General features: G+C 40.5%; 2 protein-coding genes across 2 annotated transcripts; one reads left to right on the top strand and one right to left on the bottom strand.

The window, feature by feature from the left end:
• Nucleotides 1–3,064: 3,064 nt before the first annotated feature.
• LOC121768563 (coiled-coil domain-containing protein SCD2-like) lies at nt 3,065–7,628 on the bottom strand. Its single transcript, XM_042165098.1, has 17 exons — nt 7,458–7,628; nt 6,872–7,362; nt 6,708–6,783; nt 6,223–6,264; nt 6,071–6,133; nt 5,836–5,885; nt 5,726–5,753; nt 5,422–5,496; nt 5,201–5,311; nt 5,054–5,114; nt 4,574–4,687; nt 4,232–4,353; nt 4,073–4,139; nt 3,773–3,829; nt 3,667–3,722; nt 3,402–3,528; nt 3,065–3,195 (listed from the first exon to the last, which is right to left on the bottom strand). The coding sequence occupies exons 1-17, from the start codon at nt 7,626–7,628 to the stop codon at nt 3,065–3,067; spliced, it is 1,842 nt and encodes a 613-aa protein (XP_042021032.1).
• A 17,264-nt stretch (nt 7,629–24,892) lies between these two features.
• Nucleotides 24,893–27,085, top strand: LOC121767734 (9-cis-epoxycarotenoid dioxygenase NCED1, chloroplastic-like). The gene has a single exon (XM_042164062.1). It carries the CDS (start codon nt 24,968–24,970, stop codon nt 26,765–26,767), a length of 1,800 nt encoding a protein of 599 aa, XP_042019996.1. The 5' UTR covers nt 24,893–24,967; the 3' UTR covers nt 26,768–27,085.
• Nucleotides 27,086–27,545: the final 460 nt, after the last annotated feature.

Below are 27,545 nucleotides of genomic sequence, written 5' to 3'. Positions count from 1 at the left end.
TTATTTAATAAATTATTAATTACATATGATAATAATTATATTATTATATTTATTATTGCGATGGATAGTTTAAATATGGATTATACATCATAATATATAATAATATAATAATAAATAAGATTATTATTATTATATTTACTAAATTTTTAATTGAATAAATTTTTTAATTTAAAATTTTACTACAATTTTATTGTTAATTACTAATTTATAAAGTAATAATTATTATATAATTATAATTATTTTTAATTATTTAATAAATTATTATTATTATTTTGATAATAAAAATTAAATATAAATATTAATAATATAGTTATAATTATGATAATTTGAATTATAGTTATTTATTATCCTAAAATTAGGTATGGTTTATACTTTTAAATTATTTTAAAAACATTGTAATAAATAATAATAATGATAATAATAATAATAATAATAATAATAATAATAATAATAATAATAATAATAATAATAATAATAATAATAATAAAACTATACTATATTGCATTAAATATGTAAGAATCCTAAAACTGGGAAAAAGAATACCTTAAAAAAGTTAGGATTCAGAATCCTGAAAAGTTGTACTAACTTTACTTGTTTCAGGATTTTGATTACTTTCCCAGTTTGATTAAAAACCGAAACAAACATAGGAATTTAAAATTTAAGGAATCAGATTACATTCCCAGATAAAATCCTGGCAACCAAACATGGCCAAAGTGATAAGTATTAACCAATAGCATCTAAGCAAACACATATAAATGAATAAAACAAAGAAGTTACTTCCCTCATAAGGAAAAATAAAATATCACTCCATTTATTAATTCAAATTGTCATTTTTGAGGGTCCCTTGTATTTTAATTAGTACGTACATAATTCATACACAAACTCATTTAATTATTATTTTCAATATTATCGCTTATTTACTAATATTGTCATTGAACCCACTACAGTTATTAATTGAGCAGAAGTGGCATCGTTATTTGACTCGCAATCTATTTCACAAAATTAATCAAATTAAAATTATAGTACTAAATTAAGATAAATCAATATATAAATCACAATACAATTAATTTATGCAAGGTTTTCTTACAAGAAGTGTAAGATATAATTTATGCAATATCGATCAATTAATGAAAATAATTCAAATCGATTGATTCACATAATTATATACGAATATGAATAATAGGAGAAATTACTTCCCTCTTCGGACTTCCATTGGCGTATAAGAATCTATGTTCACACACGAACAAAACACAACCACCAATCAAATGACTTAATTTTCGGTCTTTAAAAGATTTAATTAGATTATCATTGAAAATTTTAGGATGTGTTTGTTTATGTCTCGTTTAGCTTTTGTAGAATAGATTATTAAGTCAATATTAGCTTATTAATTTTGGTTTAATAGTACAAAAAAGTTATGATTGATAAAATGGTTCAAATAGAGTCGTGATAAACAACTTGGTCCACACCTAATCATATAACTGCGTGATCATTTTATCACCCTAAATATAACTTGATTATTTATCATATTTTAATTAATAAAAAAATCACATTCCTTCAATTTTATTTACCAATCAATCAAATAATAAATTCAAACACAACACAAATTAACGCAAATAATTCTATCATACTTTATCTTATTAAACTTATAAAATCACATCCAATTAACAAAACGCATTTATATCTATAGTCATAGATATGAAAAATGACAACACACTAATTTAGTCTATATTTTATGACAATTTGACTTTTAATCCGTGAAATTGTGTGCCAATTTCAGCTTAAAAGTGACATGTGAATTGTGATGTCTTAAAATCACATTTAACAATAGGAGATAAATGTGGCTATCAATATGAACAAAATAATGTTGTTCACATTTGAATACACAAATTGGATCATGAAATGACAATTACTTATTATTATATACATTGATTTTGTAACATAATAAAACAATATAATAAGTATAAATTCATATGACAGTCAAATTATTTAATATTCATATGACCGGGCTTCAGAAAAGAACTTCTAGAAGAGAGACAAAATTATTGAAAAATTTGTACAAGCAACCACTGATAGACACACAAAAATTTGTATGCTAAAATAATCTTTTTTTATTCATATAATATCGTTAATTTTTTTTGATTTTTTATATGAAACGATGTACAAGAATCGCCACATTTTATCATGATGCAAAATACATTTTACATTATTATGATTCTTTTACACATCCAAATGATAGTTTAAAAAAATTAAAAATTCATTTCTAAGATTTAAAATGATCGGAAATAAAAAAATCATATCTAGAAAATGATTTTCTAGACTTTAGAAAACAAGAAGAAGATTAAATTAGACCAAAAGATTGCAACTATTTTCCAATAATAGGAAAAGTTTATTGTTGTTACATGAAAAGTTTGCGCCACAACGCCAATAACATTTTTGTTTCCATTTTGACTGAATAAAGGGGGGAAAAGTTAACAGTTGTAATTCAATATAACAACTATTTGTGGACCAATTCACACTAACGACATAATAATTTGTTGATTAGGAGAAAAAGAATATATACTCAATCAACTTCCTAAATAGAATTGGTAACGGTTTTCGTCCAAGTTTAAGTTAATACTATATTATTCAAGGTTCATAAGTATTATTAATAAATTAATTAAGGGAAATTTTTTTATCAAAGTATTATCTAAAAATTCCAAACTTAATATATACTCCATTCGTTCCTTGTTAATTGAGTAATTTTACTATTATTAATTTGGGAAAAATTTTATACGTATGACATCAGAGGTGACCGGTAACGAGGTCATGGGTGATCCTATTCAGATTCACATGCGCATTCTCTTATGTAAAAAGTGTGAAGTAAAAGATCGACTTAAATAACTAGTATGCCAGAGCGATAACTCTTCATAAAATTCAGTAGTCTCTAGATTTACACTCCGATATGGAAAAGGAAAGTATTCGATGAAATAGCTCACTTTCCAATCAAGATTTATCATAAAATGATAAAAGCAACGCACCAAAATGTAGCAAGAAAAAAAGGGGAAATGTGGAAGAAGAAAAAAGCTTATGACAAAATTTGATACTCAGTTTCCAGCAGCGTTTTGTGCGCGGGGTTATGATCGATCAATCTCCGCGACTCCTCCCACAGCTTCGCCTCCATCCCCAGCTTCCGGAGCTCCAGAAGGCCACACTCGACTGTCACACGATCACATATATATACTTAGGTTTACTCGTCACCAAAAAATATGTGCATTGGATTTTTTTTTAAATAGTTAGTGTTGTTTTCTTTCATATCATATCATTTATAAGGCAAAACTATGAAGGATTAGTTGAGCAAGAGAAGGAAGATGCAAGTAATCACGAATCGTAAGTCACATTGCTGGTGGAGAGAGAGAGAGTACCATCAACGGCATCATGTGAATTAGGCGGCCGGTTCTCTTGGTTGATCCAGAATTGCAGTCTATCATCAGCAATATCAGGTTCCAGCCCTAGAGTTTTTGCTCGTCTCCAGAAGTACGAAAGCCAAGCCTTGAACACGACAAATATGAACATATTCGACTCTATTAGCCATACCATATGATCATTAATCCATGAGGTATCAATATGATTTCTAAAGCAAATCAAGGCAACTGAAAACATATATAGCACTAAGATATTCCGACTTACTTGCTTAAGAAGCACATCTTCGCACTCATCCGGACTCAATCCTGAAAAGACGAATGCTCAGTAAATACATTCAGATATCAGGCTTTCCATTGTACAGAAAGAACACATGAAGACATACCAAATGTATCGGAATAGTTGGACTCAGCTGGTAGCTTCCCTTCATCTGCAGATCGAATTTGAGACGGGGTTACCAAAGAACATAATTCAGGCTGTAAAGTTATACAGAGATGCAACTAATAGAACCTACAGAGAATTCCTTCAAGCTATCATCTTTAATGGATTGGAAACATATTTATTTGCTTTATGGATCATATTGCTCACATTTTGAAAGAAAGTAATAGCTTGTTTAGTCATTACTCCTAGAAATGCATGAAAGAGAGAAGACTCGAGATGAATCCATATATACCTGTATTAGATTTTAAAATACACGGGCGACGCTTTTGGGCCAATGCCACAGCTATTGCCTCCTCTACCTATCAAAGTAAGACAAACGAACGATTTTCATGTTTGAGTTTGAATATTCAGAAGAATTATCTGATAGAATTAGTGAGATTGGGAGTTGAACCTTGAGGGAGCTCAGTTCCCTGAGACCTTTTTCAACCATAAGCATACTTTCTACGTAGACTCTGTTTGTAAGGTCTTCCTTCTCCTTCAGAACTCTCTCCCTTTCTTCTAAACCATCGGTAGCTGACAACAAGACAGGAGAAATACCAATCAATTGGAGTATAGTTTCACCAACCAAATCATAGATTGCATAGAAAATATGAGATAAAAATAGAGTCTTGGTTGGATGTAACAAATAAACTTCACCATTCATGATTCAATACTGTAAACATCTTGAATCTTCTGAGGAGAAAAGAATTGAGTCGAAGAATGAAAATAAGGTTGAGCGAAAAGGGAGCTTTACCGGAATATTGTGCATCTTTGGCCTTGTGCCCGGCTGCCAATATAACTTCGACTGGGCGTGAAGCAAAACGTGACCAATATTCATGTCTTGCTTCAGCTATCTCAGCATGGACCCCTGCATAAAATGAATGAAAATATACCTATAAGTAATACTCCCTTTGTCATAAACCAATACTCATGTTTTTTGATTTTGGGTTGTCCACAAAAATTAGTCACCTTCCATTTTTCTAAGTTTCTCCACTAAAAATACTCCAACCACCTTTTCTCTCTATCTATCTCTTACTTTACCAAAAGTTAATTAAAACTCGTATCATCCAATAGCAAGACTATTGGTAGTGGACGAAGGGAGTATATGTTTCCTTTGCTATGTTTCATTCTATTGTAGGTTTTCACCCCTTTTGATATTTTAGTTCAAACTGACATTCAGTTGGAGAAGAAAAGATTCAAAAAATGGATGACAAACGGGAATAGCTAAATTTACCATGGCGAATGCATAAGCTCCAGCATCGAGCAAGCCAACACCTCTTGAGAACAACCTCTTCCTAAAGTATTAGACTGTCAATCAAATAAGTAAGGACAAGCAAAGAATGACTGTAACGAGCCAAGGTCTGGTTTAACCGGTAGATACCATCTCCTCGTGAGTCAGTATCATTCTCTGTGTAGTTATCCTAAGCGATTTAACTTCTTGCTCGGCTTCGTGGAGTTGATCCTGAGCAGAGTTAGCTTCATCCCTTGAGGCCTTAAAGACAAAACACATAAATCCTCGCTTCAAAATAATCGAACTTAACAAAATATACGTTGTTCAGAACATGAACAAGGGCAAGGGTGATGTCTAATATTCCCAAATACCTCAATCTCCATTCGGAGGACTGCCAGCTCCTCATTGCCTCCACCGTAAGTATCTGCTGCAATTTTAAGAGCAACCTGGAAGGAGAAAAACATTGTTCAACTTGCACACTAATTTTTCAAACTGCCGAAAGACTAACGAGCTACACAAGTTACTGATGAGATGTCGCAAGTTGTTACTATTTTTAGGTCTTTATGGGAAAGCTTTACTTTCTGATATTTCAGTTGGAGCTTGAAATTGTATTAATGTCGCTTACCGATAAATATGGATTGGAAAACCAGAGTCACTAGTAAACAATCCACATACCTCTCGTTTCTGAATTTCAGCTTCCTTCCTGAAGAGTGAGCGTAGCAAGGAGACGTTTACACACAGAAATCGCGATGTTTAGCAAAAGAGTTCGAAAAATCATAACCCACCTGCTTAACAGCCGAGCTTCTAAAGATACACCTTCTCCTAAAGACTCAAACTGAAAGAATACATATGAAAATAGTACATGAAAGCCACATTTTAAGTGTAGAAAATGCACACAAGTAATAAATATAACCAGAAAAATAAATTTTGTCAAGTCACATCATAGTAAACTTCATAAGAGAAATTCTTTTTTGAAAGTTTTCATCTGCAGGTTATAAATAGACACAAAGGATCACTCACCTGTTTTTCGAGCTGCCTAGTTCTTGCTTCTGCTTCATCATACCGTTCTTCTGCTATCCTGAGCTGAAACAGATGGCCGCGTTACGATGCTAACCAATAGGTGAATATAAGTAAAAAAGTTGTAGATATAAAAAGGAGTCTAGAAGGATCACCTTTTCCAATAAACTCTCATTTTCTTCTTGAAGCATGTCAAGCTGCAAATCCATGCATCCTTTCAGTGATAAAACAGAATGAAATATACATTGCTAGCATTACTAGAAAGGAAATTTTCACACCGGTTCCACGTGAAAGCATAGAAATGCACATAAGTTGGAGTCAATTCTTAACTTTTGACCATGGTTTTGGGCTCCTAGCTTATACCCATATCAATTTGGTGCATGAACGTGGATCCGGACGGCCTACATTTCCCGTTGAGTAACTCCTAGCTTATATGCTTTATCAATCGGTGAGTGAAAGTAACCGTAGGCCGTCCGAATCCACCATACCAAATTTTTAGCATATAAGTTACAGAGCCCTAACATAGCCTAAAACCACAGTCAAAGGTAAAAGGTAAAGGTTTGACCCTCACTTATATGATATTCACACTTTCATAGAACCAATGTGGGATCATATCAAGATCATGCGCGATATATTGTACCTCGTCTTGTAGAGCAGAAGAAGACTGCCGACCACCTTGTTCTTTTAATTTGAAAGTCCCAAAATCAAGAGATAACCTGGGAATGATAAGAGTGAGACCAAAAATTTAACTGCAGTAAAAAATTGAATTGAAAAAAACCAATGGAAGTTAAAGTAGATATCTACCTTTTATCCTTAACTTTATCAAGTTGAGAATCAGCTGGATGAACAGATGAAACTCGTTTAAGTGACAGAGACACACTTGATGGCACCATGGGAACTGTCTTCACCCTTAAATTTGGCCGGCCAACAACTCGAGCAGACGATGGCTGTGGTGGTTCCTCCGAAGAGTTCATTTGATTAGAGGAACGGCCGGGGATAGAATAGTTTAGAGATGGAGACGGCTCAACAGGCTTTGATGGCCGATGACGAGCTGATGAAGGCTGCTGCTGTTCAGTTGATGGTTCAACGGGCTTGGAAGGAGCATGACGAGCAGATAAAGGCTGCTGCTGTTCCGTATTTGAAAATGGTTCAAGAGGCTTGGAACGAGCATGTCGATAACGAGCTGATGAAGGCTGCTGGTGCGGTTCTGGTGAGACAGAAGATGGTTCAACAGGCTTGGGCTGAGCTGGTCGGTAACGAGCTGATGAAGGCTGATCAACTGAGTTACGAACTGACTAGACAGTAAAAAAGAAGTTCAGGCATTGTACTCATATGAAATACACAAGCTAATAAAATTACAACAAATTGGTAACTACGCAAGATTTCTTACCATTGGAGAACTACTTCGAGCTTGCCTTCCCCCCGCAAGTCCTATACCAGCTGATGGACCGCCCGAGCTGAAATCGTATAGTTCATCCTCCTCCTCTTCGTCATCGGCTGGCTGCTGAGCCATCACCTCTGCAAGCCTTTGAGCAGCTGCCTTGTTATGAGGTCTCTTCATACTTAGGTGAGACGACGTGGAGCGAGTGTGTTGATGCATTGGTGATGTCATAGTGAAAACTCAAGGAAGGTAGACTCTTTTGCTATGGACTTCACCAATCTGATTCTGTAAACAATTGATGAAGCATTACAAAGGGATGAAGCCTAGAGAAAATCCTGACTAAGGATACAATCCTAAACAACATACTCACAACTACATATATTCATACCAAAAACAAAAATGTCCTCAATATGCTACATTGATCATCTTTCTCGAGTAAAATCCTCACTAGAAATGCCTATGTTTTCTGCTAACATTAACTAACTAAAGACTATAACTAGGCCTGAACTAAATCAACTTGAAACTCTTTTTTTTTCTTCTCTAAATTTATGTCTCTGTAGAAAGCTCTAGAACTACTTCAAAATGCCCAAAGACTAGTTGTTCAAATCCCTATATCTAACTCTCTAATAAGAAAATGTAGGGGACAATCAAAGGAACTACTGACATTTTTTCTCCAAAATCACAACTCAGTAACACACCATTCAACTCAATCAATGCATCTGACATCATTGCCAGAAAATCAACCAGAAAATAAAAACACGATCTTTTATCAAGAAAAGATCACATGCCAGAATTCAATCAATCCGTGAACGCACTTTTCAGTTTCGAATGCACGCAAAAGGGTTCCGGCATTTCGACAAACACGATGTGTTCAATTGTGTGGAAAGTGTTAATTATGCATGAGGAATTACACTGTACCTTGTAAAATTTGGGGGAAAAAAGATCAAATTCTTCTTATGTGTCTCTCTGTCTTGATAAATCTGTGTGTTCCGATTGCGGATCAAGTTTTCCTTGTTGCAGTTAGAGCTGAATTTGTATGGGGAGTTGAGTTGGGTTCGGAGAATTTAAGGATGAGAGGGGAAGAGAGAAGTTCCCTACGCCACGTGTGTTCATATTTTCTCCATTTGCATGTCATAACTTAGCCAATAGCCATGCAAATTCTTTTCTCTAATTTACTTTTATTATTATTTTTTTAATTTTCACGCCATTATAAAAATATATAGTAGTTTGATAGAATTATAATGCCATATATCCTACTGTATGAATCAATTTAAGAAAAAATAAAAAATGTTTAGAATTTGTAATTTTTTTCTTCAAATAAAGCATAATATTGTTATAATTGTTCATTATTAATTTGTTCAGCTTTAAATAAATGAATAAAATGTTAAATCAAGCTTTGATTTTATGAAAATTGCATTATTAAAAGTGGCAATAGCAATTTTTAATGTATTAGAACTAAACCAAATATATAAAACAAAGCATATAACGCTAAACATATACATTAAAATGAGGGTGACGCTCACAAGTGACTCTCATATAAAGTAGGTATAATATGATCATTTTCCTATTTAACAATAACTACAATTTAATTAATAAGTGTAATTATTAGTATTATACTAACTTTTAATCTTTTATCACATAAAAGTGCTGCTAATCACTCTCTATACTCTTACCATTTTTTGTGTAGGGATTTGTGTATATGTATCATATTGAGATTTCATTGATTAAACTCTATGGAATATTAATTAAACTAAGAGTTCAAATCAAACAACTGACAGATTCAGAAAGCTCTCAAAAGATATGGGAATCTGAACACAAAAACATAAAGAAGATCGTTGTTGGATGATAAAAGCATTACACACAACACTTTCATTGTTGTCAAGTTGTAAGTAAGAATAATTTGGAGAGTTGATTATGGAGAGTTGGCTAGCTTTTCGACATTAAACTCTGGACCAAAATTGAAACTTTTTACAAATTTCGAGTTATTTAAAAAAATGAAAGTCAATTTTTTTAAAAAGCTCAAGTGTTTGAGCCACAAACTAGACCTAACCTTGAATAAATAATGAATTTGGTACCTTTGTAGAAAATTGAGTCTCAAACTTTCTCAATTTGGTTCAATTCAACTTGTTCAATGAGGCTTGCAACAGTGTATATATATCTATATATATTAATCAAAGGTCAACCATAATTAGATCCATGCACAATGATCTATGACTTTATTCAAATTAATTCAAAATCTCTTTAAGATTATTGGTTACTAATATACAAACAAACGACCAATATTGTAGAAGTAGGTGTCACAGTTAGATTCCAGCATGAAGTGGCTGTTTTGTCTAGTACTACTAACTAACTAACTAATCCATATATAGAAGTTAACTTGAGTTCAAATATAGTAATTAATCATTAATTGTGTGGATTAATTATTCCACATTAATGTGAAGGCTCTTATCGTCTAGTAAATATTCTTTTTAATTTATCTTATCTCATGCTAATTGCTGATAAGAGTTCAAAGAATGATCATTTATCAATATTACAAAAAAAAACAGATTGTGGTCATTATACCCTGACTACATCCTCCTAATTTTTCTTGCAAAAAAAATCTGAATTATGAGGAAGTATATTGAGATATTTATATGTGAGTAATCTCACATTAAAAATGATAAGTAAAAAGAGATTAACTTAAATACCTAGTAAACCATCTATCACTAATTATTTTTAGGAAGAAACCTCATATAGATTGATCTATATATTTGTTATATATCATGTACGTTTTAAAAATTGTGACTGTGTCTAATCTTGTAAATTCTCACTCATAAGTCATATCTCTCACTCTACTATAGGGGGATGATAGAAACCTTACATACTTTACAGACAAAATAAAAATCCTCCTTTTTAGCATATACTAGATGGACATAGCTTAATTTTTTTCGTTCACTTACATCACATCCTTATCTTGGTAATAACCTAATTATTCTTCTATAAAGCATCTCCTTATCCTCTTATTAAGTAATTATTAAGAAAATGAAACTTTTTGTGTTGCAACAAAGATCATTGGATAGATACTTACGTTGCAACATTTTTTTCCAATAGAAAAAAAAGAGAAAATATTTCTTGAATAGAAAAAAAGTTGTAACTTGGTGGGGCTTGTGCCTAACTTTTATGCGATGGACCACATATATATCACCATTAATTAAACCAAACTTCTTACACGTCCATTTAAACATTAATTATCTAATTAATGAAATTGGCCAATAAGCTCGGTCTAATTAGGCTCTAGTTAGTATTCAATTATTACTATGACAAAAAAATCCGTAATAGTTACTCAAGGCTCGACAATAACACGAAATTTAAACTTGGATCTTAAAACTAATCGGTGATAAAAGTGAAGTAGCCGGACTATTTTTTTCTGATTAAGTGGTCTTTCATCGAACTTGATCATCGGACTATTCAATCTATAAGTTACACTTAAATCAAATGATGATAAGATAATTTTTTCTAGTCGGGTTGGATCTGTCCTTCGTCGAACTAACTTAGATATACTATTAGAGGCCGTTCGGTTTGCAAGATTATATCCGGAATTAAATTTGTAGTGTGTTTGGTTAATGAGATTTAGCCCCACAACTCAATCCTAAATGAATAATCATGGGATAATTAGTAATAGCTAACCTCCTATGACTAAAATAATCTCACAACTCAATCCTAAATTGTATCTTGATATTATTTTATCTTGGAAACCGAACACCACCTTAGGTTACTTAATATATTGACGGACTCCGATAATTTTTTTAAATACCATAATAGATGTTCCATTTATAAAACTAATTGGTGATAAGTGGAATTACCTATAAGACTTCTATAATTATTAATAATTTTCTCTTAATATTTATATGAAATTTTGTTCGTTGAATTTGCCAAGGTCACCAACCACCAATTAACATCATGCATGCACCAATTATCTTCTAAATTTGTTTGAAATCACTAACCAATATAAATGGCTTTTATGTTTGAATGGGTAGTCCACCTCAAACTTCCTCCCACGTAAATTATTCAAATTTAAAAATTATAAAAAAAAATTATACATAATGGAGTTTTGACCCCATCCCATAATCCTTGTCGAAAAACAACACGTAGCTATCTAATTAATTTTGAAAGGTGAGATGATGGTGCAAGTGTCATAAAGTTAATATCTCTATCAAAATAAGCCCTTTATATTTCCATATAAATAATTGATTTTTGGTACCCTACCAATTAACGATTTTTATATGAGCTCTTTTTCTGTTTATTGCAGTCATCAATGACATGATGGAAAACACTGTTACTGCTGCAAACTCTATATTATACTCCTATTAAATTAATTAATCTCGTTAGAGGATATATATTTAAATATGAGTCGAGATATGGTTGTTAATCTATGATCTTCATGTTTAATTATTAAAATAAAAGCTAACTAAAGTTAGTCTGTCAAGAATCCGTACCTAAATTCTTTTGAAATATCAGGAGGGTTTTTAACGTGTATAATTAACAAACTTCGTACCAAATAAATAGCTAGTTTTGCCAAGATAAATAATTAAATTGCAACCCAATCTTAATTTTTATCTTGTCCTACAAATTTGTAAATTATCTTCATATAAAAGTTTAAATATTTACTATTTTCTAATATGACTTACTAAGGAGTAAAATACAAGGAATGAAAGCATTAGAAAATTTTAATCATGACTATATTTATATATAACATATACCCACATGCGTGCATAGTAAATGAATTCAACTACATACATAAATACATCTGGATATAATCAAATTGAACCTTTTTATCTTTCATGCACTTTTAACAAAAAAATTATTCTGAATCCCCAACTTGGAACAGAAGAAATATTTATGCATCTATGTCATATACTAGTAAACAATAGAATTTATTTTGCATGCATAATGAAAGAATTCAATCAATATGTATAAAATATGCATATAATGATGAAAAATGAATCTTTTACCTTTCATGCACTTTTAACATTAAATATAATAAATCTCCAACTTGGAATAGAAGAAATATTTATACATCTACGAGCCTACGACATATAGTATATATAATAGTAGTAGTAGTAATTGTTTTTGGTGAATTTAACTAGTCTCTTCCCTCAATTATTAAAGTGTTATTTTTGGCATAGGATGAAAATGCATAGTAGTATTATTTATTTAGGTTGCCATTATTGTCGAGTGGAGAAACAGGAATAAGATTGGGCAACGTTGTATTGAACCGGCGACCGGATAAAAAGGCAGTGGTAGTGATGTTGACATAGATTCATGTTTGCTGCCACGTGTACTATTCTCCCTTCACTTTTAGAGGCTTCAACGCGGGGTTTTCACCACTCACAAATTTTGGACCTACTTCATCCCATTGCCAAAAATCACTTTCATAAATAAGTTTACAAATTACAATACAAATAGATGAATGTAATAATGAGTAGTGATAAGAAAATGACGGATTCAAATGAGGTAGAGTGGTGATGGGGTACGTACTAAACAAGCCCAATAGCAGTGACGGCCCATCAGCCCAAAGCCCAAGGAAGAGTATCAGTTCGGCATTACCAAAGAGTTCGGCCCTAGCCTACAGCTCGGTAAAAGCCGACCAATCAGTTCGGCATTACCAAAGAGTTCGGCCCCAGCCTACGGCTCGGTAAAAGCCGACCAATCAAGCTCTACTCTCAGATCGGCAAAAGCTGCTCGGCAATAGTTCAGCAGTTCGGTCTCAGTATTCGACCGAACTGGGAGATAGTGGACCCATGCAGAACCTCCACGACCTCCACTACACGATCTATTTCGTGGTGGACCCATGCAGGATCTCATGACCTCCACGACATCCACGACATACTTAGTGGTGATGTAAGCCACGACCTAGTTAGTGGTGATGTAAGCCACGACCTAGTTAGTGGTGATGCAAGCCACGATCTTAGTTCAATGTATAAATAGAACTTAGATCAGAAGGAAAAGGGAGCTCTCGAGACATAAAAGATCATATAGCAAGTCTGTATTGTAAGCTGTAGAAAACAGATCAAGCAATACAACTCTGCCCTCTTTTCTTCCCGTGGACGTAGATTTACCTCAGTAAATCGAACCACGTAAATCTCTGTGTCGTGATCTGCATTTTCCTGCATTCATCACCATCAAAAATTCGCCAAACCATCACTGGCGCCGTCTGTGGGAAACAGAGAACCAAATTTGTGATAAAGCGAATTTTTGACCCTTTTTCCACCCCAAAAAAATGCATACCAGATCACATACTACCCGTAATACCGTTCGTGAAAACCATGAGGAAGCTAGTCCAGCCCGCAGGTCCGGAAAACAGCCTCGGGAGACATCTACTTCCAGTTTTCATGATGAAGGAACAAGCCGCTCAAAAGGTCCACACACCGAGTCTTCCCAGCAGCCTGATTTGAATGAGGCTGTCAAGCTGTTCTTGGCTGAGAAGCAGGATGAGTTCTTAGCCTTCCTGCAAAAGAGCCAAGAGCCGAAGACGAAAACGGTGGATTCTCCTTCCTCATCCAGACATGAAAGTCACTACCGCAGTAGTGCCGTGTCTTCCAGGAAGAAGAATCCTCAACCCCGACATGTTCCTGTTCCTCCTCGGTACCGGAATCACAGGAGATCTCCATCTCCTCCATACCGAAGAGATGTCGGGTTCGCCATGTACGGAGCATTGAAGACTCCGTTCTCGGACGATATCACCCGAACTCCCCTTCCACAGAACTACCGAACTCCGTCGATGACTTATGACGGGTTGGTGAATCCTCATGACTTCCTGGGACGCTATCAGTATAACATGGCGAACCAGGGTCTCAATGAGGTCCACATGTGCAAGCTGTTTCCCGAGCTGCTTATCGGGAACGCAAGAAGGTGGTTCGATAGCCTCCCCCAAGGCAGCATTAGATCTTACCGAGATCTAATGGATGCTTTCCACAGGAGGTTCTTTCAGAAAGCGGAAGCCCGAATCACTTCGGCTCAGCTGCTTTCTATACGTCAAGGTCGCGACGAAAAGATCAGCGACTTTATGACGAGATTCCACAAGGAATGCCTACAAGTAGATGATCTCAATGATCTACTTGTCATTTCGGCATTCCAAAATGGAATCCTGCCCGGAGCGCTCTACAGAAAGCTCGTGGAATGCAGTCCGCAAACAGCTCAACAGATGTGGGACATTGCGGACCAGTTCTCCCGTGCCGATGAGGCAGACCGTCGCAAACGGTCTTTAGACAGCTCATCCCGAGGAGACAGGAGGAAGCCCGATCACAGCGATCAGGGACAAACTCGCCGAACTCCTTTTGGCGATCAGGGACATCCTCGCCGAACTCCTTTTGAAAGGATTCAAAGGACTCCGGTGCAAGACCGATTGGGGCCACGTCTCAATCCTGAGAAGCCGCCCGCTCAGTTCGTACCATTGAACAAGTCAAGAGCGGAAATTTTCGAACTGCATTCCGATATGTTCGAAAAACCAAAGCGGATGACGAAATCGGCCGCGCGTCGACCTCAGGATCAATATTGCTCCTTCCATCAAGACCACGGTCACGATACCGAGGAGTGCCGACATTTGGCTGCAGGTATTGATGCTCTTGTGAAAGCAGGGACATTAAAAAAATACCAAAGCAAGCAGCCGAAAAAGAACAAAAAGCAGAGAGGTGCGAACTGCGCTCCTCAGGATCCGAAAAGGCAACAGGATCCCGAAGACGATGACGAGCAGCAATATGATGGAGTAATCCTGACTATTGATGCTCTCCCTGCCGGGAAGACTAAATCGTCCCTGAAGTCAGAGCGCAGAGGCTACAATCGAGAGGAGCCAACGCATAAAAGGCTGAAGCAGGACGAAGTGATTACATTTTCAGATGCAGATCCCGTCCCGGCCATCTCTCCTCATCAAGACGCTATTGTCATCCAAGCCGGAGTGGCAAACAAACTGATCCACAGAGTGTTTGTGGATACAGGAGCGTCAGTCAGCATTCTTTTTAAAGAATGTTTCGATAAACTAGAAGTGGATCCAGCTCGGCTTAGTCCGGCACCACTTCCTCTGAAAAGTTTCGCCCAGGAGGACACCCGCCCTGAAGGTATTATCAGTCTTCCGATCACGGTGGGAAAAGCGCCTACAAGCTCCAGTACGATGATCGAGTTCTTTGTGGTAAAAGCTCGGTCCCCGTACAACATCATCTTGGGAAGAGACTGGCTCAACGCAGTTCGGGCCGTTTGCTCTACTTATCATCTCACCATCAAGCTCCCCACTAAAGGGGGGATAGCGGTCATCCGAGGTGATCAAAAGAGAGCAAAAGAGTGTCTGCAGATTGCGCTTAAAAGTGCCGAGCAATCAGATCGGCATCATCAAGCATAGCAATCACAACAGCCGGAGTCAGAGGCAAGCGAAATGACCGAAGTCACACCAGAGCCGAACTCAATGACCGTTCAGTTATACGAAGATGATCCATCCAGAACGGTCAAGATCGGTTTCGCGGGAACGCCTCTACTCCGGGAAAAGACCATCCAGCTCCTCAAGGAGTACAAAGATGTCTTTGCATGGTCTCCGTTGGACATGACCGGAGTGCCCTCTGAGGTAATCACTCATCGGTTAAATATTGATCCATCAGTCCGGCCTATAAAACAGAAGCAAAGACTCTTTGCGGCAGAAAGAAATCAAGTCATCCATGACGAAGTCCGCCAATTACTGAAAGCGGATGTATTATTCGAGGTGAAATATCCCTCTTGGGTGGCCAATCCTGTGATGATCAAGAAAAAAGAAGGAGGATGGCGGATGTGCATAGATTTTACCGATCTAAACAAGCACTGTCCTAAAGATTGCTATCCCCTTCCGAACATAGACAAAAAAGTAGAAGCTTTGATCGGCTTCGAAATTTTCTGTTTTCTTGATTTATACAAAGGCTACCACCAAGTCTTAATGGATGAGAATGATGCTCCAAAAACGGCTTTCATTACTGACTTCGGCATCTTTGCTTATAAAAAGATGCCGTTCGGTTTAAAGAATGCCGGAGCCACATATCAAAGGATGGTAGATAAGCTTTTTCGGCATTTGATCGGAAAGGAGGTTGAAGTGTATGTTGACGACATAGTCGTTAAAAGCAGAAGCACTTCGGAGTACGAAGACAATCTCAAGTCCACTCTCGACGTGCTCCGAAAAGCCAACCTCAAACTCAATCCCCAAAAATGTACCTTTTTGGTAGATTCGGGAAAGTTTCTAGGTTGTTGGGTTTCAAAAGAAGGACTCAAGGCAAATCCGCTAAAAGTTCAAGTTGTTCAGAACATGGCAATGCCGAAGTCCATACATGATGTGCAAAGGCTAACTGGATGTCTAGCTGCACTGAATAGATTCCTTTCCCAAGCAGCCGAAAAGCAAATGCCATTCTTCAAAGTGTTAAAGAAGGCACCAAAGTTTGAGTGGGGAGTCGAGCAGAAAAAGGCTTTTGACGAGCTCAAAAGTTATTTAGCCGAGCTTCCTATTCTCTCTGCTCCAACAGATGCTGAAGTGATATTCTTATACTTAGCGGCATCGGATCAGACCATTAGCGCGGTGCTTGTACGAGAAGAAGGCCTAAAGCAGCTTCCCATCTACTTTACAAGCCGAGCATTAAGAGGTCCAGAAACAAGGTATCAACCTCTGGAAAAAATTGCTCTGGCATTAGTAAATGCAGCAAGGAGACTGCGGCCATATTTCTATGCTCACAAGGTATGCGTCTTAACCGATCTTCCACTTCGGCAAGTTTTGACCAAGCCAGAAGCATCAGGCAGAATCGCCAAATGGGCCATAGAGTTGGGAGAACACTCAATCGAATACCTACCTCGGAAAGCCATCAAGGGACAAGCCTTGGCAGATTTTCTTGCAGAAGCAAAGTTCGATCAAGCAATCCCTGTCATTGCCGAACAGAAAAATTCTACCAATGCCGAACTAGCACAGCCTCTGGAATCCGAAGTAGAGCCACCGGACTGCTGGAGCGGATTCGTAGATGGAGCTTCGAATAAAACGGGAAGTGGAGCTGGTATTTTACTTATCGCTCCCGACGGACACGAGGTAACTTACTCACTTCGGTTCTTATTCCCAACTACTAATAATGAAGCCGAATACGAAGCTCTCCTTGCCGGACTCAAGCTAGCGCAAAGTCTATTTATCAAGTCTCTCAAAATCCATTGTGATTCACAAGTCGTAGTGAATCACATGTTGGGTACAAGTGAAGCCCGTGATGAGAGGATGAGGAAATATTGGGACAAAGCGCAAAGCATTAGCCGAAGTTTCTCTTATTTTCGGATAATCCGCATTCCCAGAGCGGAAAACAGCCGAGCAGATATTTTAAGTAAGTTAGCCTCATATCCAAGTTCAAAGGTGGAGGAATTGATGCACAGAAGCATTGATGAAGCTGAGGTACTTTCAGTAGCCAGCTCGCCGAACTGGATGACGCCGATCTTACAGTATCTAGATCAAGGACAACTGCCCGAGGATAAGAGAGAAGCTCGGAAAATCACATGCCGAGCCCTTCGGTACGAACTTCATGGAGGAGTCCTATACAGAAAGTCCTACCTTCAGCCGTTATTGCGATGTGTAGGGCCAGAAGAGACGGACTACATCCTTAGAGAAGTTCATGAAGGATCTTGCGGTAGCCACATCGGAGCTAGAGCTTTAGCTAAAAAAGTTCTGAGATGGGGGTATTATTGGCCAACTTTGGTACAAGACGCAGTGCAGCTCGTCAAGACATGCACGAAGTGCCAAATCCATGCAAATATCCCAAAGATGCCGCAGACCGATCTATATGCTATGCAAAGCCCTTGGCCTTTTATGCAATGGGGCATAGACATAGTGGGACCACTACCACAAGCTCCTCGGCAAATGAAATTCCTTATCGTTGCCGTGGATTACTTTACAAAGTGGGTAGAAGCTGAACCATTAGCTACGATAACGAGCTCGAAGGCATTGGATTTCGTCTGGAAGAACATAGTGTGCCGATTTGGCTTACCCCACATCCTCATTTCGGATAACGGGACTCAGTTCACCGACAAGACATTCAAGAATTGGTGCCAAGAGCTGAATATTCAACAGCGGTTCACTTCGGTCTCCCACCCACAAGCAAACGGACAAACGGAGGTAACAAACCGTATCTTGGTGAAAGGGTTGAAAGCTCGGTTAGAACAAGCCAAAGGACAATGGGTAGAAAATCTCCCTCAAGTCCTATGGTCCTACCGAACTACACCCAAAGCTTCCAACGGTGAAACTCCGTACAGTCTGGTGTACGGCGCTGAAGCCGTGATTCCGGTTGAGATCGGCGTACCCAGTCCCCGAACTCTAAATTTCTCCTCAGAAATGAATGATGACGGACTGAGAGCCGAACTAGATCTGGCCGAAGAAAGAAGAGAATTGGCCTGCATAAAAGCAGCCAAGTACAAGGAGCAAGTAGCCCGGTATTATAACCAAAGGGTGAAAAAGCTGCAATTTCAAGTGGGAGATCTTGTCTTGAGAAACAACGAAGTAAGCCGAGCAGAAAAGCTGGGCAAGCTCGAACCCACATGGGAAGGTCCATATCGGGTGTCAGAAGTCCTCGGCAAAGGGTCTTACAAATTGACTCACATGTCAGGAGAACAAGTACCCCGAACATGGCACATTTCCAACCTCAAGAAGTTCCATTTGTAAGAGACAGTCCGGTCAGTCCGTCTTGTGTCTAGTTCGGTCCTAGAGGTATGTGTTTTCTTTGTTTTTTTACTTTGTCTATGTGCTTTTTGTTTGTCTATGTGCGTCTCGTTCGTTTATGTGCGTCTTGCTTGTCTAGGTGTGTTTTGTCTGTCTATGTGCGTGTCGTCTCTTACAAATGTTACTAAGGTATCTTGTTCTTCAAAGGCTGATCCCCTTTTTAGAACATATATAAGCCAACGATTGTGAGTCCAAGCTTCTAAGGAGGATACAAGACCACAATTCAGCTTAAAAAACAAGCAGTTCGTCTGAAACGAACTGCAACAATAAGCCAACGATTGTGAGTCCAAGCTTCTAAGGAGGATACAAGACCACAATTCGGCTTAAGAAACAAGCAGTTCGTCTGAAACGAACTGCAACAAAGGGAAAGTCCGATCCACGCGATAAAACTCGCCGAATTAGGACAAGGGAAAGTCCGATCCACGCGATAAAACTCGCCGAATTAGGACAAGGGAAAGTCCGATCCACGCGATAAAACTCGCCAAATTAGGACAAGGGAAAGTCCGATCCGAGCGATAAAACTCGCCAAATTAGGACACAAGCTTAGTCCGGTCAAAGAAATTTACTTCATAAGACCAAAGACGAGTCCGGTCAAAGAAGTTTACTTCATAAGACCAAAGACGAGTCCGGTCAAAGAAGTTTATTTCATAAGACCGAGGACTAAGTCCGGTCAAAGAAGTTTACTTCATAAGACCAAAGACGAGTCCGGTCAAAGAAGCTTACTTCATAAGACCGACGACGAGTCCGGTCGAAGAAGTTTACTTCATAAGACCGAGGACGAGCACGATGAAATTTTTTCGCTGAGCTGTAAATACGCAGTGATAGAAGCGAAATGAAGATTTCATTTATTAAAACTTGTTCGGCATACAATTCTGCTGCCCTACGAGAAGGCGTTACGCCATTACAAAGGACTATTCTACTGTCCCTGGTTGCTAAAGTTGAGCCATCTATTCACAAAATCCTCGTGAAGCCGAGTTCGGTCGTTCTCGGCAGCTGAAGAATAAGCAGGTCGACGAGATGCTCTAATCGACCTACCGCCTCTTCCCTGAGCCCGAGAAGCTCTAGCACCTCGGCGGCGAAGAGTCTCTTCACGAAGCATTTGTTGATCTTGCTCACTCATAATCACAGCTCCTCTACGAACTTCAGTCCGTCCTTGTCTTGACGTTTCCGGTTGCTCCTGAGTCCGTTCTCGTCTTGACGTTTCCGGCTGTTCCTGAGTTCGTTGCTGACTTGGAGTAAGGTTTTGAGCAAGTGAATCAAGGGTTTGAGCTGGAGTGTGACCATCTGTTGACGGGAAATGCCTAAGGAATCTCTCGATTGAGGGACGCCGGGAAAGAATGATGTCGTACCGAGAAGCCCAGCGCCGCAATGATTTCACGACTTGTTGGCAAGCCGAGCTCTCCAGCGCATTGTTCCTCCGGAGTACATGATATTCCTCCCACAGTTCGTCAACTCGTTCCTGAACTTCAGAGATGGTCATTCCCCCGCGCCTGCAGATGAAATCCTCATACGCAGTCCTCTCAGCGACGGCGGTATTCAGCTCGGCCTCCAGATCTTTCTTTTCGGACTCTAAGTCCTTATTGTCGGCCTCCAGCTTCACTGAACGAGCCAAGAGTTCGTCATTCTTCACCTGGTCAGCTATGGCTCTTTTCTCAGCTTCGTCTAAAGCCGAAGAGTACAGCCGCTTCCAGTGAAGTACCTCCAGCTCCTTAAGAGTTCAGAATATAAAGCAGCTATGTCAGTTCGGCATTTCAGATTACTGAGCAGGTAGTAAACCACAACAGGAGTAAAAGAGAGTACGAAAGGCTATACGAAGACACAATAGCAGAAAGAAGAATTTTTTCATTCATAAGAAAAAAATTTTCTACACAAGGGCTTCAAGGCCGTTTTACAAGAAGGAAGAAACTAAACTAAGAGAAGGGAGACGAAATCATACTCCGCCAGCTTCGTCTCCGCCTTCTCGGTGAGGTTCAGCTTCCTTCTCCTTGTCTGCTTCAGCTTCAGCCTCGGCCTCCCTGCTCTCCCCAGCCTGCTCGGCGCCACCGTAGCCGATCTGCTGCGCCTCCTGCTCGGCCTGCTCATCGCCGGTCTGCCGCTCATGCTGCTCGGTCTCACCCTCTCCATGGAAAATTGGAGCGGGTGAAACTGACCCTATGGAGGCAAAGATAGCCTCCATGTTCTCATCGCGGTCAGCTCGGCAACTACGAACTTGGTCTGCAGAAAGCAGGACCGAGGACGAAGCAAGCTCCTCAAGCACCGGCACACTCTGAAGCCGAGCTGCTATCTCTCGGCCGTACAGCGGCAGGATGACTTCGGGACCCTGCTCGGCTTTATCGGTCATCAGTTTCAGCAGATCACCGACAAAGGCTGAAAATTGGTTGCTCAGAAAGAGTTTCTCCGCGAAAGCACGGAGAGCCTCTCCTTGGGCAACCACGGCGGCAGCATCCCTCCGTTTCGTCTGCTCTCGCTGGATGACGAGCTGGTTTTTGGCAAACTGAGCTTCATCCTGGGCCGAAATCCTAGCAGCTCTGGCTTTCTCAAAGTTTGCCTCAGCCTGCTCGGCCCGGTGACAAGCAGCCGCCAACTTCCTCTGCATCTCAGCATAGTCGTTGGACGCTTTGGAGAGTTCAACGGCGACGAGCTTGGAGAGCATATCGTTCCTCTGAAAATGGAAAAAGCAAAAAGTCAACAGAGGGGCCACAAAAAATACAGGAAAAAAGCAAGGCCAGAAAATCAAGAAGAGAATTCACCTCGGCGAAGTCCGTGGGCCATAAAAAGGGCTCACAGATATGTTCCGAAGGAGGCGCCAAGACCACGTCTTTCTCTGGCGCTCTCGGGGGCTTCTGGGTCTTCCCCTTCCTACTTGCCGAAGTCGACTCCGGCTTCTTTGGATCCGAAGAGGTCTTTTGCCTCTTCGGATTCTTCTCGGCATCAGGCGCCGAGCTGGTAGCCTTCTCTTTCTCCGGCTCCTTAAGCTCGGAGGATTTGCGGCTAATCTTATTCAGCATGTACACTGCCAAAAAGCAAGAAAGCAAAGTTAGTTTTCGCCACAAAAGCAGTAAGGCACAAAAAAGAATTCCTCACCCTCGGTCTCTTCATCCGAAGACGAGGAGTCGAACACGAAGTCGCCCTTGACGAGCTCAGACTCCAGGTACTGCTTCCTAATCATAGGAATCTTATTGAGCTCGCCCTCGAGCTCGTCCAACGGTTCTAACCGAGGATGAGGAATCACGGACTTCGGCCCTCTCCAGGGAAAGCCCGGAGCCGCTGTCCTATTATAAAAAAAGAAGCGATGCTGCCACTTTGGCCACTTGGTTTTGCAAAAGGCCCTAAAAGGCTGTAAAGGGATCAAGTAAAACCAAGATCCCTTCCTCTTAAATTGGAAGAAATTAAGGATTGCCCTCAGAGACAGATCCTTATCTAGCCTACGCAGTTCGGCAGCAAAGGCCGATAAGTGCCTCCAAGAGTTCGGAGTCACCTGACCTAAAGGGAGTTGAAAAAAATCTAGCAGTTCTACAAAGGCAGGGGGAAGAGGGAAACGAAGCCCGCATTCCAAGCCGGCTTCATAAACGGTGGCGTAACCCTCCGGCGGCGAGTCAGCCCTATGAAGGTCGTCGGGAATCGCAACCTTCCCCCCAGGAAAAAAGTATTTTTCTTGTAAAGATATCACAGTATCCTTGCTCAAGATGCTGTGAAAATACTCTACGGTCTTCTCCCCGGATTCTTTCCGGCTAGAAGACCCCTTATCCCCTTTCCTACCGCTACCTGACTCAGAAGAAGAAGAAGACATGGTTCTTACTCTTTGAAAGTCTGAAGAAATTCTTGAAAGCGGAAGGAAATTTTTTACGCAAAAGAGAGAGATTGCAGAAGAAGCAATAGCAAAAGTGTTCAACTGATGAAGAAAGGACGTATTTATCGGATTCGGAGAAGATTTCAAAATCATCGCACCGTTTCGAATCCCACCTTTTCAGGATTCAACGGTCGGATTTTACTGTCGCATTTAATGCAGTCACGCGCAAGGCACGTCCCCTGAACGTCAGCCTTCCCCGTACCTTTATCCAGAATGCCGAAGTGACTCGCTTCGCCGAAGTGATTCACTTCGCTTTTCGGGGGGGGTAGTGATGGGGTACGTACTAAACAAGCCCAATAGCAGTGACGGCCCATCAGCCCAAAGCCCAAGGAAGAGTATCAGTTCGGCATTACCAAAGAGTTCGGCCCTAGCCTACAGCTCGGTAAAAGCCGACCAATCAGTTCGGCATTACCAAAGAGTTCGGCCCCAGCCTACGGCTCGGTAAAAGCCGACCAATCAAGCTCTACTCTCAGATCGGCAAAAGCTGCTCGGCAATAGTTCAGCAGTTCGGTCTCAGTATTCGACCGAACTGGGAGATAGTGGACCCATGCAGAACCTCCACGACCTCCACTACACGATCTATTTCGTGGTGGACCCATGCAGGATCTCATGACCTCCACGACATCCACGACATACTTAGTGGTGATGTAAGCCACGACCTAGTTAGTGGTGATGTAAGCCACGACCTAGTTAGTGGTGATGCAAGCCACGATCTTAGTTCAATGTATAAATAGAACTTAGATCAGAAGGAAAAGGGAGCTCTCGAGACATAAAAGATCATATAGCAAGTCTGTATTGTAAGCTGTAGAAAACAGATCAAGCAATACAACTCTGCCCTCTTTTCTTCCCGTGGACGTAGATTTACCTCAGTAAATCGAACCACGTAAATCTCTGTGTCGTGATCTGCATTTTCCTGCATTCATCACCATCAAAAATTCGCCAAACCATCAAGTGGAGTCACCGATTCATTTATCTGCCTATGAGGGTTGAAAATTTTCATTATATTCAGCCTTCGCGGAGCTGCTAGCTATTCATTACACCATTAATTAATACTATATAGTATTATAAACCGTTAATGCCCCATCATGCAAGTAATCATAGTTCACCACAAATGACTGCACATATCCCTAAGAGACCTTAGGAACACGTTTGTTTAAATCAAAACTGACTATTTATATCAAAATTGGACTGATAGTTTCGATCGTCAAACATGAATCCCCTCTAATAGAGCCACTGTTATCTGTCGATTTCGATACAAAATTGTAGAATATTGAAAAAACCCGTTGAAATATAGAAAAACGAAGCAGTCTTCTATGAATAAATGTCTCATATTTGACCGGCCCGAGTTTTAAGAAATTGTTTGACTTTATGTAGTTAAGGGAGTTGAAAAGTTAGCGGAATGTGAGACCTACTTTTATATATTGATTTATAATAAAATGTAAGTAGAATGGGTTAGTGGATTGTATGATCCACTTACTATATATATAGTAAAAGTGAAATGAGACATTTACTACGGACGGATGAAAAAGGAAAAATGAGACATTTAATGGCGGACGAAGGAAATAGAAAACTGGTAGAAGTTAGTCGGTTTTGAACCAAATGAATCCGGTCATCCCAAACCCCCAAGAGAGCTTTATGGAGTAGTAGGGTACTACAATTTTTGTCCAACAAGAATTTCTTTATGGTGAAGTAAAAGGCACACATGGTGGTGTGGAAGTTTGAAGAAAGGATGACATGCTCACTCCACCCTTTGATTTATTGTCATGCATCACTTTTCCATGTATCCAACACGTGGACCTTCTTCCCCACAATTCACTATCTATATATACTCTAACCCCTCCCTTCTCTCTCATCAAACACACAATCTCTCTCCCTCCCTCCCTCCACACTCCCTCCAAAAGCACTCACCATTATACACACATTCTAGTCCCAAAATAGATAATCATGGCAGCTTCAACTTCATGCACAAATTCTTGGATTAAGCCCAAATTATCCAATCCATCATCTTCATCATTGCCATTCATCACCACAAGAAGAAATCATCCCAACACCAATTACATCAAATGCTCCCTCCAAACCCCCACTCTCCGTTTCCCCAACCAATCCGCCGCCGCGGTGCCAGCTTACAAACCGCCCTCCCTCGCCGCGCCGCCGCAGAGAGTGATCGAGAATACCGATTCTCCATCGAAACCGCAATGGAATATAATTCAGAGAGCCTCAGCAATGGCGCTTGACGCCGTTGAAAAGGCGCTCACACGCCACGAGCTCCAGCATCCCCTGCCGAAGACAACCGACCCCGCCGTCCAAATCTCCGGCAACTTCTCGCCGGTGCCGGAGCAGCCCGTCCGACACCGCCTCCCGGTCGTCGGGAAGATCCCTGACTCCATCCGAGGTGTCTACGTCCGCAACGGCGCCAATCCGCTCTTCGAGCCCGAAGCCGGCCACCACTTCTTCGACGGCGACGGCATGATCCACGCCGTTAAATTCGACGGCGGCGACGCCAGCTACGCCTGCCGGTTCACGGAGACGGAGAGGCTCACGCAGGAGCGCGCCCTCGGACGCTCCATTTTCCCCAAGGCCATCGGCGAGCTCCACGGCCACTCCGGCGTGGCGCGGCTCCTCCTCTTCTACGCGCGCGGCCTATTCAACCTCGTCGACCACCGCCGCGGCTGCGGCGTGGCCAACGCCGGCGTTGTTTACTTCAACAACCGCCTCCTCGCTATGTCGGAGGACGACCTCCCCTACCACGTCCGCGTCACCGGCAATGGCGACCTGGAAACCGTTGAGCGCTACGATTTCGACGGACAGCTGGATTCCACTATGATCGCGCATCCGAAGGTGGATCCGGATTCCGGCGAGCTCTTCGCCCTCAGCTATGACGTCATCAAAAAGCCCTATCTGAAATACTTCCGATTCTCGAAAAACGGTGAGAAATCAAACGACGTTGAAATCCCCGTCGCCGATCCTACGATGATGCACGATTTCGCAATCACGGAGAATTTCGTGATCGTTCCGGATCAGCAGGTGGTTTTCAAGCTATCGGAGATGATCCGCGGCGGATCTCCGGTGGTGTACGATAAAAACAAAATTGCGCGATTTGGTGTGCTGAGCAAGTACGCGGAAGATGCTTCTGGAATGAATTGGGTGGAAGTGCCGGATTGCTTCTGCTTCCACCTCTGGAACGCGTGGGAGGAGCCGGAGACGGACGAGATCGTCGTCATCGGCTCGTGTATGACGCCGCCGGACTTGATCTTCAACGAATGCGACGAAGGATTGGAGAGCGTCCTCTCCGAGATCCGCCTCAATCTCAAAACCGGAAAATCCACGCGCCGCCCGATCCTCTCCGCCGACGATCAGGTCAACCTGGAGGCCGGCATGGTCAACCGCAACAAGCTCGGCCGGAAAACGCGCTACGCCTACCTCGCAATCGCCGAGCCGTGGCCGAAGGTCTCCGGCTTCGCGAAGGTCGACCTCCTCACCGGAGAGACGAAGAAATTCCTCTACGGCGAGAACAAGTACGGCGGCGAGCCGCTCTTCCTGCCGAGAGATCCGAGCTCGGAGGCGGCGGAGGACGACGGCTACATCCTCGCGTTCGCGCACGACGAGGCGGCGTGGAAGTCGGAGCTGCAGATCGTGAACGCGGCGACGATGGAGCTCGAGGCGAAGGTCCAGCTGCCGTCGAGAGTCCCGTACGGATTCCACGGCACCTTCATCGGAGCGAAGGAGCTCGCCGGACAGGCGTGATCGGAGACCGGCGGCGGAGAATTGCCTGAGGGATTGTCTAGAGATGCGTCCCCGGAGTTCCTCCGCCGTCGTGGATCTCCATGGCTGATTTTGGCGCCTTTTTTTAGGGTTTTAGGGATTATTATCAGAGTGTGAGAGGGTTTAAGAGGAACTCTGCTTGTAGCTTTGCTGTACATAGAAAATGGAAGCTCAGCAGTTTCTTCTCTTCAATCTTTCTCATACTGTGTGAAATTTGATACATATATTTAGTTAGGAATAAAATCAATCTTGTATATGTTCATGAATATCTGTATAAAGCCCCTGTTTCTGCTCTGTTTACTCCTCTGTTTTTGCTTTTCTATAACACTGATCATTGATTCGATTATTTAAAAATTGAATTGATCCGAGATTAATTTGATCACAAGAGGAGGCCAAGACTTATAAACAAAGATTAGACTTATGTGAAATTATGGTTGAGATTAAGTATAAGGACTTTTACACTCAATCTAGCAATATTAATATGAAATCTTGTTTCATACATTAAATCAAATAAATGTGAGGGAAATACCAAGTTGAATTCATCTGATCTGCGCCGCAAAAGTGCAGAGGTCTGCATTTATGTTCGACAAGAGTTAAAATTTGTCTATTTGGTTATGGAACATCCCGACATGAAGTCAATATATGAGTTTTTTATTTTTATTTTATAACATCAAATAAAACATAATTATATCAAGAAAGCGATAGCCTGGATTTCAAACGTAATTGTGTATTGGATAGTCTTAATAGTAGTAAAAAGAAA

This window comes from Salvia splendens, chromosome 15 (assembly GCF_004379255.2).
Source record: "Salvia splendens isolate huo1 chromosome 15, SspV2, whole genome shotgun sequence".
Lineage (NCBI taxonomy): Eukaryota > Viridiplantae > Streptophyta > Magnoliopsida > Lamiales > Lamiaceae > Salvia > Salvia splendens.
Note: the sequence above shows the minus strand (reverse complement) of the source record. Positions and strands in the feature narration are given on the sequence as shown.

Coding starts and splice junctions, on each gene's coding strand:
- LOC121768563 (XM_042165098.1), bottom strand. CDS start 7,628: ATGAAGAGACCTCATAACAAGGCAGCTGCTCAAAGGCTTGCAGAGGTG. Junction 4,354..4,573: donor CAAAGATGCACAATATTCCG/GTAAAGCTCCCT, acceptor TCTTGTTGTCAG/CTACCGATGGTTTAGAAGAA. Junction 3,196..3,401: donor TTCACATGATGCCGTTGATG/GTACTCTCTCTC, acceptor ATCGTGTGACAG/TCGAGTGTGGCCTTCTGGAG.
- LOC121767734 (XM_042164062.1), top strand. CDS start 24,968: ATGGCAGCTTCAACTTCATGCACAAATTCTTGGATTAAGCCCAAATTA.